Here is a 20,525-nt window from a genome sequence, read left to right on the forward strand (position 1 = left end):
ATAAAAGGTGGGATATTAGAAATCTAATAAAAAAAAAAAAAAAATGTTAAAGAAAAAATAATAAAATGCTAAAAGAGGTGTTTGGAGAATAAAAAGATAAAATGAAAGTAGAAATAAAATCTCCCAGAAACCTGAACACGTCTGTCTGTGGAACTCAGCTGTCACCTGGTCACTGTCTTCTTCCTGTCACCTGGTCACTGTCTTCTTCCTGTCACCTGGTCACTGTCTTCTTCCTGTCACCTGGTCATCCACAGAGAAATGCACACAGCCTGTATTCAGAAACTGAGCCTTAAAACCAGCCGTCAGGACTTCTGGAACTTTGTGATGTCACAACAAAGCAGTCACCAAGCCCCGCCCACCTGGACCCACCATCCAAACCTTGCAGGATTTGGTTTCTCTGAGTGTTTTTACCTGAAATCTGCTTTATTTTTATTGGATCAGTCAGAAAACAGTCAGCCAATCAGAAGAGAGGCTCAGAGCCTCCTCTCTTCTGATTGGCTCACCAACCTGTTGTTACTAGAGCTCCAGAGAGAAGCCTGAGAGAGGAGATGTAAAACTACACTGAGATGGTTTTTATATTTTCTGATGGATCAACACTTCAAATAAAACACAGAAGAAGAAGAAACATGGAGCTTTAACACTTGTTATTTATATACAGAGAGAGAGAGAGAGTACGGAAGAGGATTAGGACCATATGTGATTTTCTTTTCTTTTTTTGAATTCTGATCTCAGATTTCTAAAATGTTTTTTCACATATGGTCCTCATCGTCTTCCGTAAGAGAGTGTGTGTGTCTCTTTAAATGTTTAACCCCCGCCCCCCCGGTGTGTGTTTGTGTGTGTGTGTGCCGGAGGTGGTCGGTGTGTTTCCTCCTCATGGCGGCCTGTCAGGACTCTCCTCTCTACCTGGGCTTCGACTTCAGCACTCAGCAGGTAAAACTCACCCCGTCACCTGTACGTCGTTTACCTGTGTGCGTTGGATTCGGTGACGTATTCTACGTCCACGCAGCGCGCTGAAGATGTAGTAAAAGCGCAGATGCGGAAGAAGGAGACGCGGGGCGGTGCGTCGGGTCGGTGTGAGTTCTGGGTCCGGACCAGAACCTCGGACTGAGGACACCTCAGAAAACAGAATCAGCTGTTTAAAGCGGAGACACGGTGACGTTAACGGCGGGAAACAGACTCCGGTAGTTAACGGGTCACTGACCTGGATCCGGTCCAGAGTTTGATCCGGTATTTCAGATCCAGCAGCTGCTGAAATATTATCCATGTTAATGTGAACACTCAGTTTATTAGGAACACCTGGATCAGACTGATGTTGACCTGTCTGTCTGTCCCTCGGTGATTAAAATAAATCTTTATTTATAACTCTCTTCTTTACAAAGTGTTTTAGAAGAAGGTCAGATCAAAGAAAAGAAGCAAGAGAAGTTTATTTGTGCGACACTTTTCCCAGACACAAAGTTTCACAATCAAAAGGAATAAAATCAAATGAAAGAATTCAAATCAAAATAATCACCAGATAAAATACACAAGTGTAAAAGTGTAGAACAACAAGAACAACTCAAATCAACATGATGCCAAGAGATCTGACAGGAAGTGAAAAGAGGCAGTGAAACATGGAAAAACAATAATTAGGGATAAAACAATATAAATTAAAGCTGTAAACAGCATCACAGGCCCCGGCCTGTCGTTAACCTCGGGGCCGCCGCCAGGCCGCCGCCAACATTCATACCTTCCTGTAAATCAGGTGTAAAACAGACCATCATGTGAATCGAATGATGACTGTTACTCAGGATTTACTTCCTGTTTTCAGTAGGTGGCGCAATGACAGTGACGTCATATTAGCATGCAGATGTTTTCATGTGGGACGGTCATCAAACACGTGAAGTTTGAGGCAGATTGGTCAATGTATATTATAGTTATAACAACTTCCTGTTTCATGATAAATTATAGAATTGGCCGCGCCGCCACGGGCAGGTCCTCCAACGAAAACTCGTCGTAAAGGTCTGAAGATGATCAGATATTGATTCGTCCATCTGATTAGTTCTCTACGAGGAGTTCCTTTAAGTACGACGTCCTTAAATCACCAAAACGGCATCAAAGCTGCAGATTAAATTCAAAATGGCTGACTTCCTGTTGGCCTTGGGGTATGGATGCTGACACGTGTGCGAAGTGTCACGAGTTTTCAATCATGTTTAGGCTCAAAAAGCTGATTTATTCTTATGGAGGAAGAAAACAATGAGAAAGGCCGAGACAGAAATGTGTTTTCAGAAGAGATTTAAAGGGAGTTAAAGAGTTACAGCGAGTCACTTAAAGCTGGACAAAATAACAGAAACTAACACAAACACCTGAGCAACAGGTGAGTCTCTAACTGCCCCCCCCCCCTCGATTGGATGATTGGTTTAATGATTGTTCCTCTGAAGCTGAAGGTGGTGGCGATCGACGGGGAACTGGACGTGGTTCACCGGGACAATGTGCACTTTGACTCCGAGCTACCTGAGTTCAGGTAACACACATCAGATATCACTGTCTCTGGGGCAAGAGCAGAGTCACCCTTCAGCCATGTATTGATCTCATATTGAATATTGACGGTCAGAGTTTTGTAATGATGTGGTTCCCATCCCACTTACGTTGGCCGCCACGTCCGACCCCGTAACGATCTCTGATCAGAGCACTTTTATTTTTAATGATAACGATGGATCCAGGAATACGCTGAGGTCTGACCAGCGACAACACAAACGTTCCTGATGCTGCTATTTTCAACATTCGTAAAGTTTTTAAAGAATTTATTTTCAAAACATTCAGAAACATTATTCACATTTTAATATTTTATAATTTGTTTATAATTACATCTTTTCACCAAAATGGTTCTGTTTTGCAAATTTTTCTGCTCACCTTGTTAAGGTTGTTCATGTGGTTCAGGTGTTTTATTTTGAAAGTGAGCAGCAGCTCAGTTTGTTGTCTTTGGTCTCCAGGACTCAGGGAGGAGTTCACCTCCACGCCGACAGGCTGACCGTCACCTCACCTGTGCTGATGTGGGTCAAGGTGAGACACACACACACAGTCATGATGATGAAGGAGTTTTCCCTCCACTCTGTAATTCTTCAGTTAAAGTATAACCTCAACGTGAAGGGTCGTCAGCTGACCTTTGACCTCTGACAAGTCGTGTTTTCTGGGTCAGGTTGATGAACCAGAACAAAGTGACGGATGTGAGTCTTTCCTGATGTGTCTCCTCCCGCTGCTGCTCCGGGTGGCGTTAAACAAACGCACCTCAATCTGCAGATGTGCTTTTATAACAGCTGCTGCTCTGACAGATGTTCGACCGTCTGTCCCCACGCTCTAATGTGATCGGTTGTTTGTCCTCAGGCTCTGGACCTGCTATTGGACAAGATGAAGAGGGCGGGGTTTGACTTCTCCCGAGTCAGAGCGCTGTCAGGCAGCGGCCAGGTGAGACAGGAACCATGTGACACACGCCTCGCCCAAATATGGACATGGTGACAAGTATTGTATTGTACGAATGTTTTAAATATTGTTTTATTTATTCATGAGTTTTTATAAATGTTTTATTTAATGATGTTTAAATCCATTTTTAAATCTGAAGCATTTATTGATGATTAATCGTTCATTTATAAGTTATTTTAATTAAAACATGAAATGAAGGAAATGTTTTGTTACTTCCTGTCGTCGTGCTCTGTAGCAGTCTGATGAAACATCTGTCTCTGTCTCAGCAACATGGCAGCGTGTACTGGAGACGAGGAGCGTCCAAGACTCTGAACCAGCTCGACCCGGATCAGACCCTGTTCCAGCAGCTGCAGGTCTGTCCACAGCCAGATGGTGTGTGTGTGTGTGTGTGTGTGTGTGTGTGTGTGTGTGTGTGTGTGTGTGTGTGTATTCATGTCCACTGGTGTGTCAACAGGACAGTTTCTCGGTGTTGGACAGTCCTGTGTGGATGGACTCCAGCAGCAGACAGCAGTGTGAGGAGCTGCAGGCAGCAGCAGGAGGAGCTCTGAGACTGGCAGAGGTCACCGGGTCCAGAGCCTACGAGGTCTGTCTGTCTGTCTGTCTGTCTGTCTCTGTCTCTCTGTCTGTCTGTCTGTCTGTCTGTCTGTCTCTGTCTGTCTCTGTCTGTCTGTCTGTCTCTGTCTGTCTGTCTGTCTCTGTCTGTCTTTCTGTCTGTCTCTCTGTCTCTCTGTCTCTGTCAGTCTGTCTGTCTGTCTTTCTGTCTGTCTCTCTGTCTCTCTGTCTCTGTCTCTCTGTCTCTGTCAGTCTGTCTGTCTGTCTCTGTCTGTCTCTGTCTGTCTCTCTGTCTGTCTCTCTCTCTGTCTGTCTGTGTCTGTCTCTGTCTCTGTCTGTCTCTCTGTCTGTCTCTCTCTCTGTCTGTCTGTGTCTCTGTCTCTGTCTCTTCACAAACTTTTTTAAAGAAAAGAATATTATAATCGGCTCCAGATGAAGTTTACACACAGTTATTATTATTATTATATATTAAATATATTATTCTGAGTGAAACAGAATCCAGAGATCAATAATAAATCATTCGTCCAGACTCACACTGATCATCGTCAACGTCCCTTTAATCTTACACAAAAACAGAACTGTCTGTGTTCACCTGCAGCGCTTCACAGGAAACCAGATCGCCAAGCTGCGACAGAGCCGAGCGGACCAGTACCAGGACACTGAGGTCAGCCGCCAGAGCATCACTGTGACCTTTGACCTGAGGCCTGTGACCTCTGTGGGTCACCTTAGTGTGAACTGAGCGTGTGTGTGTGTGTGTGTGTGTGGTTTCAGAGGATCTCATTGGTCAGTAGTTTTGCAGCCTCTCTCTTCCTCGGTGATTACGCCGCCATTGACTACAGTGACGGTACGGCACCGACCACACTTCATTCATTCATTCATTCATTCATTCATTCGTCCATTCATTCATTTTCATTTTCATGTTCCTGTTCTACAAACTAAACTAAATGAACATATCTGATCGAATGGAGTTAAAATCAGTGTCACTGTAAAAATATTACGACATAAAATATTATAAATAACTTTAAACTATTAAATTAAATTAAAAAAAGGAAATCAGAAATTTAAAACACATTTCTGAAAACTTTCTTTTGCTTTGTCTTTTTCTGAAGCACCGTCACATGACTCTTTAATATTATCTCTACATATAAACTGTATGTGATTAATTCACATTCATTCATGTTTCTATGTGAGGTCCGTCACTCATCAGTTACTTTTTAAATCATCATTTATTAATGATTCATATTTGAATCAGTGATTGTTTTGATTATTATCAGTTTTATTATTACCATGACGACAAAAATGAATCCAGAGAAGAAGAGAAGCAGAATAATGATGATCAATCAGACAGGAACAGGAAGTGATTGTTCAGAATCCTGAACCTCTGATTGGTTCCTGACAGGAAGTGTCACATGGACAGAGTCAGTGACAAAGTAAATGACTGAGTTACAATCTTATTGATCAGTTGATTGATGAACTGATCGACTGATTGGTTGTTCAGGTTCAGGGATGAATCTTCTGGACATCAGGACCAGAACCTGGTCTGAGATCTGCCTGGAGGCCACGGCTCCACGTTTGGACCGACTGCTGGGAGCGCCGCTGCCCTCCACATCTGTACTGGTAAGACTGGTCCACTCTGGTCCACTCTGGTGTGGTTTGGCCTATGGACTGGGGCGTCTCAGTGCTGCTTCCTGTCCTGCTTCCTGTCCTGCAGGGTCCCGTCTCCTCCGTCTTTGTGGCTGCACATGGTTTCAGTGAGAGCTGCCGGGTGGTGACCTTCACTGGAGACAACCCAGGTGAAATACACAAGATTAATATGAAGAGGAAAGAATTAGTCAAACGTTAAATTAATTTTTATTTCCCAAGCTGAGAAAAATACATACAGCTGTTTCTGATTCCAGATGTTTCCCCCTCATGTCGTTGTTTCATTCACTCAGATTTAAAACAGTTCCTGTAGTTCTGACAGATGAACACAGGGTGGTGCTGTCTGCTGCAGGATGATGTTACCTGCTCTGTGTGTGTGTGTGTGTGTGTGTGTGTGTGTGTGTGTGTGTGTGTGTGTGTGTTTCCTGTCTCTCAGCATCTCTGGCAGGAATGAGGCTCCAGCAGGGAGACATCACTGTAAGTTTGTCCACACAGTCTGTCCATCATCCCCTCACTGTACAATACTCCATATACACTGTGTGTGTGTGTGTGTGTGTGTGTGTGTGTGTGTGTGTGTGTGTGTGTGTCCAGGTGAGTCTAGGGACCAGTGACACGGTGTTTCTGTGGATCCAGGAGCCTCGTCCTGCTCTGGAGGGTCACATCTTCTGTAACCCTGTGGACTGGCAGGTGTACATGGCTCTGCTGTGGTACAACACACACACACACACACACACACTGTGTTGCTGCTCTACATGTAATATCATGACATCATATCTATGAGGTGATAAAACACTGATGTGTGACCAGTTTGTCGTCCTCAGCTTCAAGAACGGGTCTCTAACGAGGGAGCGCGTCCGGGACGAGTGTGCTGGAGGATCATGGGAAGTTTTTTCTGCTGCGTTGAGGGACACACCGCTCGGAAACAAAGGAAACATAGGTGAAGCTTCCTTTCCTTTCACTCACTCTTTCCTTTCCTTATGTCTTCATTATTTTCCTTACTTTCTTTTTATTCTTTTCTTTCCTGCCTCTCTGCTTCTTCCTTTGTTATTTTCCTTCCTTCCCTTCCTCCACACATCTTTTCTTTTCCTCCTCTCCTCCTTCCTTTCTTCTCCCTTCCAGTTTTTCCTTGTTTTCTTCCCTCCCTCCTTCCTTCCTCCCTCCCCCCTCTCACTGGTTGTTTGATGTTTCCAGGCTTTTATTTTGACACCATGGAGATCACCCCTCCTGCAGTGGGAGTTCATCGCTTTGACCCTGACGACACTGAGGTCGGTAGAGAGACATTCAGATAGAGAGAGAGAGAGAGAGAGTGAGAGAGAGAGAGAGAGAGAGAGAGAGAGAGAGAGAGAGAGAGAGAGAGAGAGAGAGAGAGAGAGAGAGAGAGAGAGAGAGAGAGAGAGAGAGAGAGAGAGAGAGAGAGAGAGAGAGAGTCCACCTGTCTCACCTGTCTCACCTGTCCTGGTCCTGCAGGTGTCCTCCTTCAGTCCTCAGGTGGAGGTCCGGGCGGTGGTGGAGGGTCAGTTTCTGTCCAGGAGAGTCCACGCTGAGCGTCTGGGTTACTCCATCGGTAAGATCCTTCACTCCTTCATTTCACTCCTTCATTCCGACGCTGTGGAAACACGTCTGACTTCCTCTTCTGTGGTTTTAGTTCCAGGGACCAGAGTGATGGCGACAGGAGGAGCTTCGTCTAATAGACAGATTCTACAGGTGAGTGATCTGCCTCACCTGTTCACCTGTTCACCTGTCTGTAATTAACACATTGAGTCATTTATCAACCTGTTTGTATTTATTTTATTTATGGTTTCAGATTAAGTGACTATTAACTTTGCTTTCACTCGTTCCTTCAGTTGATAGTTTCAGCTCCTGTTCGAGTCCTTTTCATTATAAAACCACAGACATGAAAGTCGAGTCAAAAGCTGGACTCAAATAAACTGATTGTGACTTGGAGTCTAAAAACAAACAAACAAACAAACAAACAAAAACAGCAACAGATGTAATGACCTGGAAACGGGAACAGCTGTGTTTGATGTCAGTCGAATGTTTCCAGCAGCTGAGCCTCAAACTTCCACCAGTCCAGCGCCGGTTAAACTCTTTATTATTGTTGTTTCAACAATAGAAATATGAGGATTGGATTTATTGAAGGTGTGTTTGACCTCCGAGTGGAACGTGTCGAATCCATATTTTAATGTTTAAACTGAAGATTTTTAGTTTGTATTTACATGTAGATGTGACATTAACAGATTGAGGAGGATAAAAACTCACCTGTGTCAGGTAAATACTGTGAATGAGACGAGCAGCAGCAGACGGGGGGAATCACCTCTAATGGATCCATCAATTTCAGGCGCTAACGAGCTCCTGCTAACGAGCTCCTGCTAACGAGCCACTGTTTGATGTGCAGCTTCGTTAACGGAGGAAACCGTTTCCACCTCTCTCCCAGGTTCTGTCTGACGTGTTCAACGCTCCGGTCTACACCATCGATCTGTCAGACTCCGCCTGTCTGGGCTCCGCCTACAGAGCTCTGCACGGTAACACCATGACAACACTGATCAATCAATCAATCAACCAATCAATCAATCAATCAGTCAGATCAGTCCTGCAGAGGCTGTCTTTCTGTGTCTCTGGTCTTGTTTTCATGTATTATTGTGGTTATGTGCTATGAGCTTTTATTTGGAAATGTTTGCATTGAAGAGAAACCTGGTCACGGACCTGGGTCTAGTCCTGGTCCGGGTCCTGGTCCTGGACCTGGTCCTGGGTCTGAGCTGATGTTGGGCCCCGGTGATCCGGTCTTTGACCTGCTGAACAGACTGATAGTATCAAACTAAAACATTAAGATCTGGATGATTGTGATTACGTCGGCCCCGGAGCAGCTGACGGTGTTGCTAAGCAACAGTAAACATCGTAGCGCTCCGGTCGTCACCTGTTCGTGGCTCGTTCCTCTCCGACGTTCTCAACAGGTAAAAACACTTGGAACGAAACAGGATCCAAGTGAAGCTGCTCCTTCCTGTCCGTCCACTGTCAACACTAAGCTTCCTGGTCTGGACGCTCGTCCCCGTGTGTCCACTAATTTAACACGTGAGGAAATACACCATGAATCAGGACGGAAAATCAATCCTGAGGGAGTTGAGAGAGTCACAGGAGGAGGAGGAGGAGAGGAGGAGGAGGAAGAGGAGGAGGAGGAGGAGGAGGAGGAGAGACTGCAGACTCCTCCTGCTGGACTGACTGTGCTGAGAGAGACAGGGAGAGGACACGAGTCGTCTCTTAGTCCAGAGTGAGAAAAGTTCAGGTCAACGGCTCCGTCACAAACAAGAAGAGGGTCAGCAACAAGACGCTGTTTACCTCACACACACACACACACACACACACACACACACACACACACACACACACACACACACACACACACACACACACACACACACTCACTCACTCACTCACTCACTCACTCACTCACACTCACTCACTCACTCACTCACTCACTCACCACTCACTCACTCACTCACTCACACACTCACACACACACACTCACTCACTCACTCACTCACTCACACACACACACACACACACACACACACTCTCTCACACACACACACACACACACACACACTCACACACACACACACACACACACACGGCCTTGTAGAACACATCCATATTCATGTTGTAGTGACGCTGAGCTGCACATTTACACCTCTGATATTTGTGTGTGTGTGTGTGTGTGTGTGTGTGTGTGTGTGTGTGTGTGAGTGTGAAAGCTCATAAGCTTTCTCAGCATCGTCCTGACCTTGTGTGTGTGAGAGAGAGAGAGAGAGAGAGAGAATTTGTGTTTCTAATGCTAATTCCTGATTGGTTAACGACCTCTAGACTGTAATTGGTCAACAGACTCTTTTCTTCTTCTTTTGCGTGATACAAACCCTCCCATTGGTTAATGAGTCTGGCCGTCTGATTGGTTAACAGACACCTGTGTGTTTTCAGGCCTGGTCGCAGAATCTGGAGTTTCCTTCTTTGACGTGGTGAAGAAAGCACCTGAACCACAGCTGGTCGCCACGCCACATCCTACAGCACAGGAGGTACACACACACACACACACACACACACACACACACACACACACCACACACACACACACACACACACGATGATCTTCAGGTGTTTTAGCCCCAATAAACGTGTTAATGAGACACTAGTGGCGTTAATTCTGCTTCTCTTTAACTCCTGCTCGTTAGTCCGTCCCTGGTTCAGGTCCAGGATCTGGTCTGTGGGCCTGCATCCCCTCACGGTTGCCATGCAACCACAGAGTCAGAGCAGCCGTCAGTCAGCTGATCTCTCTGACCGGTGGAGGTGGTTGAACAGTGACATCACACTGAGCCTTAAAACCAGCCGTCAGGAAGCAGTCACTAAGCCCCGCCCACCTGGACCCACCATCCAACCCGTGCAGGATTTAGTTTCTCTGAGTGTTTTTATCTGAAATCTGCTTTATTTTGATTGGATCAGTCAAAAAAAACAGTCAGCCAATCAGAAGAGAGGCTCCCGTTAGCAGCTGCATGTTGAGACAGAAACGTCAGTAAAACGTTTCTGTTCATCCTGAAGAGAATCAGTCGCTTCACATCAAACACCTCAGTGCGACTGACAGCAGCAGGTAGTGGATATTTAAACAGGTAGATGTGTCACTCCTCCTCCTCCCCCTCCCCTTCCTCCTCCTCCTCCTCCCCTTCCTCCTCCTCCTCCTCCTCCTCCTCCTCCTCCTCCTCCTCCTCCTCCTCCCCAGTCAGTTTCTGGAAGCTGTTTTAAATTCAGCTCATGTTTGTTTCTGAGTCTCGTTTCATTTGGACTTTTCTTCGTCATAATGTTACATTTTCAAATCTGTGTCTGTTTCTGACTCTGGGAGACGCAGCTTCAAAGATACGGGGGGGGTGAAGATGATTTACAGCGACAAACAGCAACAAACATCGTCCTCTGAAAACTCAGAGAGCAGCGAGGTGATGAAGAAAGAGGAGAGAAGATGAAGGGAAGGAGGAGAGATGGGGCCTCTCTGTCTTTTTTTATTCCTGTCAATCACTTCTCAGCTTCCCAGGAGGGGGGCGGGGTCACCTCAGGTCGAGAGCAGCGCTCGCCTCAACATGTTCACTTTAATTAAGAGTGTGACAGCTCGAGTCACCATGACGACACACCAGAGACACAAACAACAACAACAACAATATGTTAATGACACAAAACAAACATCAACACAAACACCTGAGCTGCAGAGGCAGCAACAAATGAAAGCCTGGTGAGACTTTTATTTTGAAGTTTAATTCTTCTAGTGCTGCTACTTTTTAACAGATTCATGGGAGTAAAGCCAGATCCGGCCCAGATCCGGCTGCCAGGGTTAGGTCAGTTTCAGGGACATGGACCTGAAAATGCTTTAGGCCCAGTAGCCCCACTCAGGCCAGCGTTGGGCCAGCGTTGGGCCAGCGTTGGGCCAGCGTTGGCAGCTCTTAGTCAGCATCATTTGCACAATAAACCAACCCGACCAACACTGTGTGTGTGTGTGTGTGTGTGTGTGTGTGTGTGTGTGTGTGTGTGTGTGTGTGTGTTTGTGTGTGTGTGTACTGCACCAATACACACACTGTTGAGCATCTGTCAAGGTCCAGTTCACACACACACACACACACACACACACACAGAAACACTGTTCTATATTTACCGAAGCAGTGCTTTTACCCTCATTGCATTTTAATTTTACACTCTCTCGCACACACACACACACACACACACACACACACGCACACACACACACACACACTCTCCAGGGTTCCATGTTATTCTAATGTAGTTGTATGTTTACTGAAGTGATGTTCTCTCATGTTCATCCTCCATAATTAAACAGCACAGCTCATAAATAAATAATGAGCTCTGCTAAAACACCTAGTCCACACACACACACACACACACACACACACACACACACACACACACACACACACACACACACACACACACACACACACACACACACACACACACACACACAGACACACACACACACCACACACACACACTCACACACACACAGACTCTGAAGGTGCAGCACTGATTAGATGTTGGTGATTGAATATTCTCTCTATACTTTACTGTACAGCAGGATATTAAATATGAAACAGCAACATGACGTGAAGTGATGAGGTGGTGAAGTGATGAAGTGGTGAAGTGATGAGGTGGTGAAGTGATGAAGTGGTGAAGTAGTGAAGTGATGAAGTGGTGAAGTGATGAGGTGGTGAAGTGATGAAGTGGTGAAGTGATGAGGTGGTGAACTGATGAAGTGATGAAGTGGTGAAGTGATTAGGTGGTCAAGTGATGAAGTGGTGAAGTGATGAGGTGGTGAACTGATGAAGTGGTGAAGTGGTGAAGTGATGAGGTGGTGAAGTGATGAAGTGATGAAGTGGTGAAGTGATGAGGTGGTGAAGTGATGAAGTGGGGAAGTGATGAAGTGGTGAAGTGATGAGGTGGTGAAGTGATGAGGTGGTGAAATGATGAGGTGGTGAAGTGGTGAAATGATGAAGTGGCGAAGTGATGAAGTGATGAAGTGATGAGGAGGTGAAGTGGTGAAGTGGTGAAGTGATGAGGTGGTGAAGTGGTGAAGTGATGAAGTGATGAAGTGATGAAGAGGTGAAGTGATGAAGTGGCGAAGTGATGAAGTGATGAAGTGATGAGGAGGTGAAGTGGTGAAGTGGTGAAGTGATGAGGTGGTGAAGTGGTGAAGTGATGAAGTGGTGAAGTGATGAGGTGGTGAAGTGGTGAATTGATGAAGTGTTGAAGTGGTGAAGTGATGAAGTGGTGAAGTGATGAGGTGATGAAGTGATGAAGTGGTGAAGTGATGAAGTGGCGAAATGGTGAAGTGATGAAGTGATGAGGAGGTGAAGTGGTGAAGTGGTGAAGTGATGAGGTGGTGAAGTGGTGAAGTGATGAAGTGGTGAAGTGATGAGGTGATGAGGTGATGAGGTGATGAGGTGGTGAAGTGATGTGGTGAAGTGGTGAAGTGATGAGGTGATGAAGTGGTGAGGTGGTGAAGTGATGAGGTGGTGAAGTGATGAAGTGGTGAAGTGAAGTGATGAAATGGTGAAGTGGTGAAGTGATGAGGTGGTGAAGTGATGAAATGGTGAAGTGGTGAAGTGATGAGGTGGTGAAGTGATGAAATGGTGAAGTGGTGAAGTGATGAAGTGGTGAAGTGATGAGGTGAGGTGGTGAAGTGATGAGGTGGTGAAGTGATGAAGTGATGAAATGGTGAAGTGGTGAAGTGATGAGGTGGTGAAGTGATGAAATGGTGAAGTGGTGAAGTGATGAGGTGGTGAAGTGATGAAGTGATGAAATGGTGAAGTGGTGAAGTGATGAGGTGGTGAAGTGATGAGGTGATGAAGTGGTGAGGTGGTGAAGTGATGAGGTGGTGAAGTGATGAAGTGGTGAAGTGAAGTGGTGAAGTGATGAAGTGGTGAAGTGAAATGATGAAGTGGTGAAGTGATGAAGTGGTGAAGTGATGAAATGGTGAAGTGGTGAAGTGAAGTGATGAAGTGGTGAAGTGATGAGGTGGTGAAGTGATGAAATGGTGAAGTGGTGAAGTGATGAGGTGGTGAAGTGATGAAATGGTGAAGTGGTGAAGTGATGAGGTGGTGAAGTGATGAGGTCATGAAGTGGTGAGGTGATGAAGTGGTGAGGTGGTGAAGTGATGAGGTGGTGAAGTGATGAAGTGGTGAAGTGGTGAAGTGATGAAGTGGTGAAGTGAAATGATGAAGTGGTGAAGTGATGAAGTGGTGAAGTGATGAAATGGTGAAGTGGTGAAGTGATGAAGTGGTGAAGTGAAGTGATGAAGTGGTGAAGTGATGAAATGGTGAAGTGGTGAAGTGATGAAGTGGTGAAGTGAAGTGGTGAAGTGAAGTGATGAAATGGTGAAGTGGTGAAGTGGTGAAGTGATGAAGTGGTGAAGTGATGAGGTGATGAGGTGATGAAGTGATGAGGTGGTGAAGTGGTGAAGTGTGAAGTGATGAAGTGGTGAGGTGGTGAAGTGATGAGTGGTGAAGTGAAGTGATGAAGTGGTGAAGTGATGAAGTGGTGCAGTGGTGAAGTGATGAGGTGATGAGGTGATGAAGTGATGATGGTGGTGAAGTGGTGATGTGATGAGGTGATGAAGTGGTGAGGTGGTGAAGTGATGAGGTGGTGAAGTGATGAAGTGGTGAAGTGATGAAGTGGTGAAGTGATGTGATGAAGTGATGAAGTGGTGAAGTGAAGTGGTGAAGTGATGAAGTGGTGAAGTGGTGAAGTGATGAAGTGGTGAAGTGGTGAAGTGATGAAGTGGTGAAGTGAAGTGATGAAGTGGTGAAGTGATGAAATGGTGAAGTGGTGAAGTGATGAAGTGGTGAAGTGAAGTGGTGAAGTGATGAAATGGTGAAGTGGTGAAGTGGTGAAGTGATGAAGTGGTGAAGTGATGAGGTGATGAGGTGATGAAGTGATGAGGTGGTGAAGTGGTGAAGTGATGAAGTGGTGAGGTGGTGAAGTGATGAGGTGGTGAAGTGATGAAGTGGTGAAGTGATGAAGTGGTGCAGTGGTGAAGTGATGAGGTGATGAGGTGATGAAGTGATGAGGTGGTGAAGTGGTGAAGTGATGAGGTGATGAAGTGGTGAGGTGGTGAAGTGATGAGGTGGTGAAGTGATGAAGTGGTGAAGTGATGAAGTGGTGAAGTGGTGAAGTGATGAAGTGATGAAGTGGTGAAGTGATGAAGTGGTGAAGTGGTGAAGTGATGAAGTGGTGAAGTGGTGAAGTGATGAAGTGATGAAGCGGTGAAGTGATGAGGTGGTGAAGTGATGAAATGGTGAAGTGGTGAAGTGGTGAAGTGATGAAGTGGTGAAGTGATGAGGTGATGAGGTGATGAAGTGATGAGGTGGTGAAGTGGTGAAGTGGTGAAGTGATGAGGTGATGAAGTGGTGAGGTGGTGAAGTGATGAGGTGGTGAAGTGATGAAGTGGTGAAGTGATGAAGTGATGAAGTGGTGAAGTGATGAAGTGGTGAAGTGGTGAAGTGGTGAAGTGATGAAGTGGTGAAGTGATGAAGTGGTGAAGTGATGAAGTGGTGAAGTGGTGAAGTGATGAAGTGGTCAGTGGGGCGACACATAAACTCTCCTCTGTAGGTTTTGTATGTGTCGACTTTATTTTTTACAGAAACAGTTTTCAGTCACAGTTACACTTTTCACCTGGTGTCTGTTTTATTCACGTGAACGTAAAGAAATACCTGCGTCACATTAATATTGATGAGGTGTTTTATTTGTTACTGGCTTTGCCTTTTCGTACAGACAGTGAAAGCAGCACGGGGACATACAGAGACAAACACAGGAGACCACATCACACTGCAGCTCCACACCGTCACATCTTCAGTTGAAACCGTTTTATTGGATCCACGTGTCATTGGTCAGATATCGTCATGTGTCTGCTGCGGAGGGAAACATCTGTCAGCTATAGGTCGAGTTACACACAACGCTAGAATCACGCCTCGACTACATCCTGTTGATCCAGAGTCATGTCAAAGATTAAACATTTGTGTGACGGTTTGTCATCAGAGATTTGATCATATTTTCAGTCCTCCGGCGGCCATTTTGTTTTCAGATCATCCGTCCGTCTCGTTCTCGTGGACACGATGTCTCCGTAACACCTTGACGGAACTTCTTCAAATTACGACTCAAGGATGAACTGATTATACTTTGGTGGTCAAAGGTCAAAGGTCAGTGTAACCCTACAAACCCTTTATGGCCGTTACTCAAGACTTCACACACATGGTTCATATTTTCTCTGACTCTGGATAAACAGGAAGTGAACTGGAACTAGTCTGGGTGGCGGAGGGGTACGACCACGAGGAGGTGGTTCTAGTTTCACTTTAATGTAATTGGGGTTTTGTGCTGTTACGTTACCGACATCCACCGCCACAAAGGAAAGAGGCAGGACAGCGATGATTTCTACCTGTGTGTGTGTCTTCCAGGTGTATGACCAGATGTTGAAGCGATACGCCCGATTGGAGGACAGAGTCCTGCAGGAGAGCCGCACCTGAGCCGCAGCCACCAATCAGATCTGTCGATGGAAATCAGACGTTTTCAGAAAGTGAATTATTGAAGATAAATTCTGAACGAAATACGTTTCAGTCAAAAACAGTTTTAGAAACATGATCTGAAGTTTAGTTCAAATGAATTAACGCTGCCAATCAATGAAAATAACCGACAGTTGTAGCTTGTTTGAATCAGCACTAACGGATAATTACAGCAGGAATCAAATGCAACAAACAAATGGAAAACGACAAGAATATTTTCATTTATATATTTGAATTAAAAGCAGAATGAAAATCAACCACAGATTAAAGTTGATCAAATTTAGACAAAAGGAACGTTACATATAAATAAACTGATCCCACGTCAGTTTTTGGCTGCTCACCAGTTTTAACTGTTCAACAGGTCTGAACCAGGTCTGTGTCTGGACCTCTGGTCAAATCCTGATTTTAAAACTGTGATTAAATCACCAAACACATGAATTATAGACAGAGACTGAGCTGTTCAGATCAGAGAGGAAGAGAGAGACTGTCTTTCTTCTTGAGTCTCTGACGCAGAGCTCAGCCTCCGTCCGGATCCGCTGTAGTTTAGTCTTTATTTCCTTCAGCTCCAGAACGTCACAGACTTTTATCAGAGGCAGAAACACTGGAAGACGGCGGCTCGGCACTCGTCTGACCAGTGGAGGATCTGTGATCAGTCAGTCAGTCAGTCAGTCAGTGACATTCCAGATTGTAGGTCTGGCCCTGTTCCAGCCAAAAACTACAGCTGATCCAGAGTCAGTATTCAGCCCAGTTGGGGAAAACAAAGCTTCAGAAAGTGAGTTAGTTCTTGATGACGTTACTGTTACAGTTACTGTTGTTTATAAAGTTGCATTCACACAATGTTTTTATTGTCCTGAGCCAAGCTTCAGGATCTGGATCAAACCGGTCTCTGCGCCGACACGGTCCGATCATGTGACACTAAACATCTGTCACACAAACTGGCTTCCTCACAAAAACACCTTTAAACTAAATGGTATTTTAATGTATAATTTGTAATAAACCAAATGATGACATGAGCAGCGCTTCCTGTCAGTCACTGAACAGAATAAATCCTGTTTCACTTCAGATAAGAACAATGAGTTTACCTGCAGGAGGAAATGAGATTAAAACACCTGTCTCAGGTAAACAGCAGCTGTGGGTTAACAAACAGGAAATATGAATTATCTGGAAGTTTGATTACACTGAAACACATTTCCGTGTCCTCTGTTTAATGACATTCTGCAGTGTGGGTGTAATGATATTCTCCAGGCGTGGACTAACCGATAAAGCGGGAGCAGCGTTTGATTGGTTTTGTTTATCAGTGTTCTTGGTGTCGTCTGGTTTATTTTCCCGCCTGATGCAGCAAGAATAATTTCTGTCTGTCAGTTCAACAACAACGGACCTGTGACTGTGTGGGAGGAGTTAACCTCGAAGGCCAGAGACCGACCAAGTCCACATCAGAGCGGCCGTCACGGTGGATGAACTGGTCAAACACTGGGGTTTGAGTCCCGCTTTACTTTTTCACTTTTTGTTCTTTTAAATTTTTTATTTTCAGTTTTCATCATGGACTAAATAAAGATGACTGTCGCCTCTGGGATGTCACCCCCAGGTTTCTGAAGCTCAGCGTGAGCTGCTCCAAAGTCGCCATCTTGGCAGTGTCTGACTCCGCCCCCTGACTCCTGACTAATCCCAATATGGGCAAAGAGGTGGAGCTATAATAACTGTGGTGAGCATGGTAACCTGTTAGCATCGTTAGCAACGCTGAGAGTCTGTGTCTTGCTCAAAGGCTAGCCAACTGGATAGGTACAGGCTAAGCTAACATGCCAGGTGAATGCAGACACTGATACCTGCTAATTAGTGCTAACATATACATCAACATCATGGAGTCAGGACTGTCTTTACATGGACGAATGAAAGTGTTATTTCCTGTGAACTCCTGGGAGTCTGCTAAAAAAAAAAACATCATTTGAACAGTTTGAATAATTTGCCTCATTAAGGATGAAAAACTCATTTAATCTTTATAAAATATTGAAACCCAGGTGAGATGTGTGTTCTCATTGTGTCAATCAAGAGTTTGAAGTCACCTGCCGTCCTTTTAAAAAGGTTATCATGATTGAACGAGGAAGTGTCAATCATTCTGCAGCTTCAGTTTAGATAGTATATTTTTAGAGACAAGCTGTGGGCCAATCGGGGCCCGTGGGCCGGACTTCAGACGTCCTATACAAAACGTTTCAGCTGCGTTTTTCACTCGTCCATCTCAACAAACACAAACTATAGTCTCCTCTGTGTGATTGCTGCCATTAAACCACAGAAGAAGAAGATGAGGTCATGATCGAGATGTGATGTTTCTGTTTGTTTACTGTGTTAATGTGAGGAAGGTTCAGCCTCCTCATCATCACTCCACACACACTCTGCTCTCCTGTTTTATATACACACTGCTCTGCACTGTCTTTTATAACAAGCTACACACACACACACACACACACACACACACACACACACACACAGACTGGATGTAGAACAGTGTGTCAGACTGTGTGTGTGATGAAGTATCTCCTTCTGTCTCTTTCACTCCACGTCTCTGTGTTTTCTGTGTTTTCATCCAGCTGCTGTAAATTATAAACCCAGAAGTAGATGAAGCATGAAGAGAGGGAAACATCAGCTGAGTGATCAGAAACATCTTTGCTTTGACTGGATCCTTTAATTTCTTCTTCTTCTTCTTCTTCTGTGGTTTAATGAGAATCAGCTCCACCAGCTGTTCATCTCCATCAACCAGTCGATTCATGTTCACACAGAGGAAGACAGGACTTCACTCAGGTTTCATTTGGACCTCTGCAGTTGTGAACACATTCATTTTTTTTCATATTTTTCTAATGCTAACTCTCTCTCTCTCTCTCTCTCTGTGCTGGCGAGGTTTAAGGTGTATTTAGCCCCGCCCCCCGTCCCCAGAAGTTGACGGGATTGGTTCCTCAGGTTTGTGAATCTGTTTTTATGAGACTATCATTGGTTCACTGCAATTCAAGGTGGAAACACTCAGTCATAGTGTTGATGATTATTTCATCATCATATTATATAAAAACAGCATATGGATGTTAACAAGGTTAAACACTGGATTTTCATCAGAAGGTCTTTAACCCCGTCCCGTGCACGGGATCGAAAACCACCCTTTTTCTGAGAATTGCCAAAAACAAACCATTGATCATATCCACAATCTGTAAAGACTGACACAATCGTCAGATTTTCAACTTTCTATTGGTCTGTGAAGTAACCATGTGTGACATACACGTCCATCAGAACATGTCATAGAATTCAAGCTTCAAATTTCAATCTTTCCTCCAAATCTCTCCAGTTAAAAATTCCCCCAAATAAACAGTTTGTTTGAGCTAAATCATTTAACAAACAGATAAATCTACACTTCCCCACGCAGACACGATGACGTCAATGTCAGCTGACTGACGTATTCATGTCTCACTAACGCATGGAGTTCACCAGGGTTTGTTTACAACAAGCAGAACATGGATTAAATGGCGAGGACAGACACACGAAGTATAAAAGGTTTGAGTTGTAAAACACAGTTATTTATCATGACAGCGAAAAGACACAGACCAAAGAAAAGAAAGATGTTAGGAAGTTACTGGAAGAGTTTAACTCCTGTGTGTGTGTGTATATATATATATATAAGTGCAGAAACTGTACCTGATATTAGTCAGGAAGTGATGCAGACTGACATGACCATGGTTCCTCTGCACGCCTGTAGTAGAAGTGTTGTATATAGTTGCTTTGAGTGATATGTAAACAGTTAAAGTGGCCTGATTTTAACAGCTGTAAACATGTCAATAGTCAGTGTATCATATAGAGTCCTAACACTTGAGTTCACTTGAAATAAGGTTGTATCTATAGCTTAGATTAAACAGAAATTCTCATAAATTAACAAAGAAAATTATCAAAGTTTTATTTATTTTTAGTGATTTATGGCACTCTAAATGTGTAATGCTATGTTATGCTATGCTATGCTATGCTATAGTGTAGCCATGGTAGTACAGTGAGCCCACAGTGGTTAAAAACACCAGGCAACATTAACATGTAAAGGAACTGGAACGTGTCTCAGTGTTTCTACAGTTAATGAGTGAATGGGACAGACTGATATGACATCATCCTCAGGACCACGTGACATCACTGCTGTTACAGCGTGATGAGTCTGAGGCAGGAGGACGAACTTTAGCTGGAAAAGCATTAAAGTAACTGGAGAAGGCGTAAACTGACACCGCTGACTGTCATTTCCTGCTACCTGGTAGGCTCCGCCCCCAAAGCTTGTCATCACTGTTCTCCAAAAACAAACCATTTGGTTGAATTTGGATTAAAACTAACTTAAAATCCTCAGATTCTGTCTCTCTCTCGTTCTCATCCTCCTGTCTCTCTCTGATAATCTTGTTTTCTCTTCTCTTTCCTCCTCCTGCCTCCTCTTTGTCTCCTCCTCCTGCCTCCTCTTTGTCTCCTCCTCTTTGTCTCCTCCTCTTTGTCTCCTCCTCCTGCCTCCTCTTTGTCTCCTCCTCTTTGTCTCCTCCTCTTTGTCTCCTCCTCTTTGTCTCCTCCTCTTTTCTCATCCTTCACAATCCCTCTCTCCTACACTTCTGTCATTGTGATGTTATCGGATTATAGACCTGGGGTTGATAAAGGTTAGCTGGTGTGTGTGTGTGTGTGTGTGTGTGTGTGTGAGAGAGCGAGAGAGATCACGTGCACGCCATTTCTACCCGGTGACTAATGCCTCAGCCGTGGGAAATTGAGTTCGATTGAGAGGTGTGT

The 20,525-nt window shown here is 44.7% G+C and overlaps 2 protein-coding genes across 5 annotated transcripts in view; one reads left to right on the forward strand and one right to left on the reverse strand.

Moving 5' to 3' along the window:
* LOC130160996 (NACHT, LRR and PYD domains-containing protein 12-like) overlaps positions 1-20,525 on the reverse strand; it is a 347,054-nt gene that overhangs the window by 257,094 nt on the left and 69,435 nt on the right. The window lies entirely within an intron of this gene.
* xylb (xylulokinase homolog (H. influenzae)) lies at positions 742-16,759 on the forward strand. Its single transcript, XM_056363913.1, has 19 exons — positions 742-930; positions 2,418-2,500; positions 2,970-3,039; positions 3,361-3,441; positions 3,723-3,809; positions 3,911-4,039; positions 4,607-4,672; positions 4,780-4,852; positions 5,507-5,625; positions 5,720-5,801; positions 6,086-6,126; positions 6,241-6,356; positions 6,471-6,586; positions 6,841-6,914; positions 7,117-7,213; positions 7,295-7,353; positions 8,084-8,171; positions 9,619-9,713; positions 15,642-16,759. Exons 1-19 carry the CDS (start codon positions 742-744, stop codon positions 15,708-15,710), a joined length of 1,734 nt encoding a protein of 577 aa, XP_056219888.1. The 3' UTR covers positions 15,711-16,759.

This window comes from Seriola aureovittata, chromosome 20 (genome assembly GCF_021018895.1).
Source record: "Seriola aureovittata isolate HTS-2021-v1 ecotype China chromosome 20, ASM2101889v1, whole genome shotgun sequence".
Taxonomy (NCBI): domain Eukaryota; kingdom Metazoa; phylum Chordata; class Actinopteri; order Carangiformes; family Carangidae; genus Seriola; species Seriola aureovittata.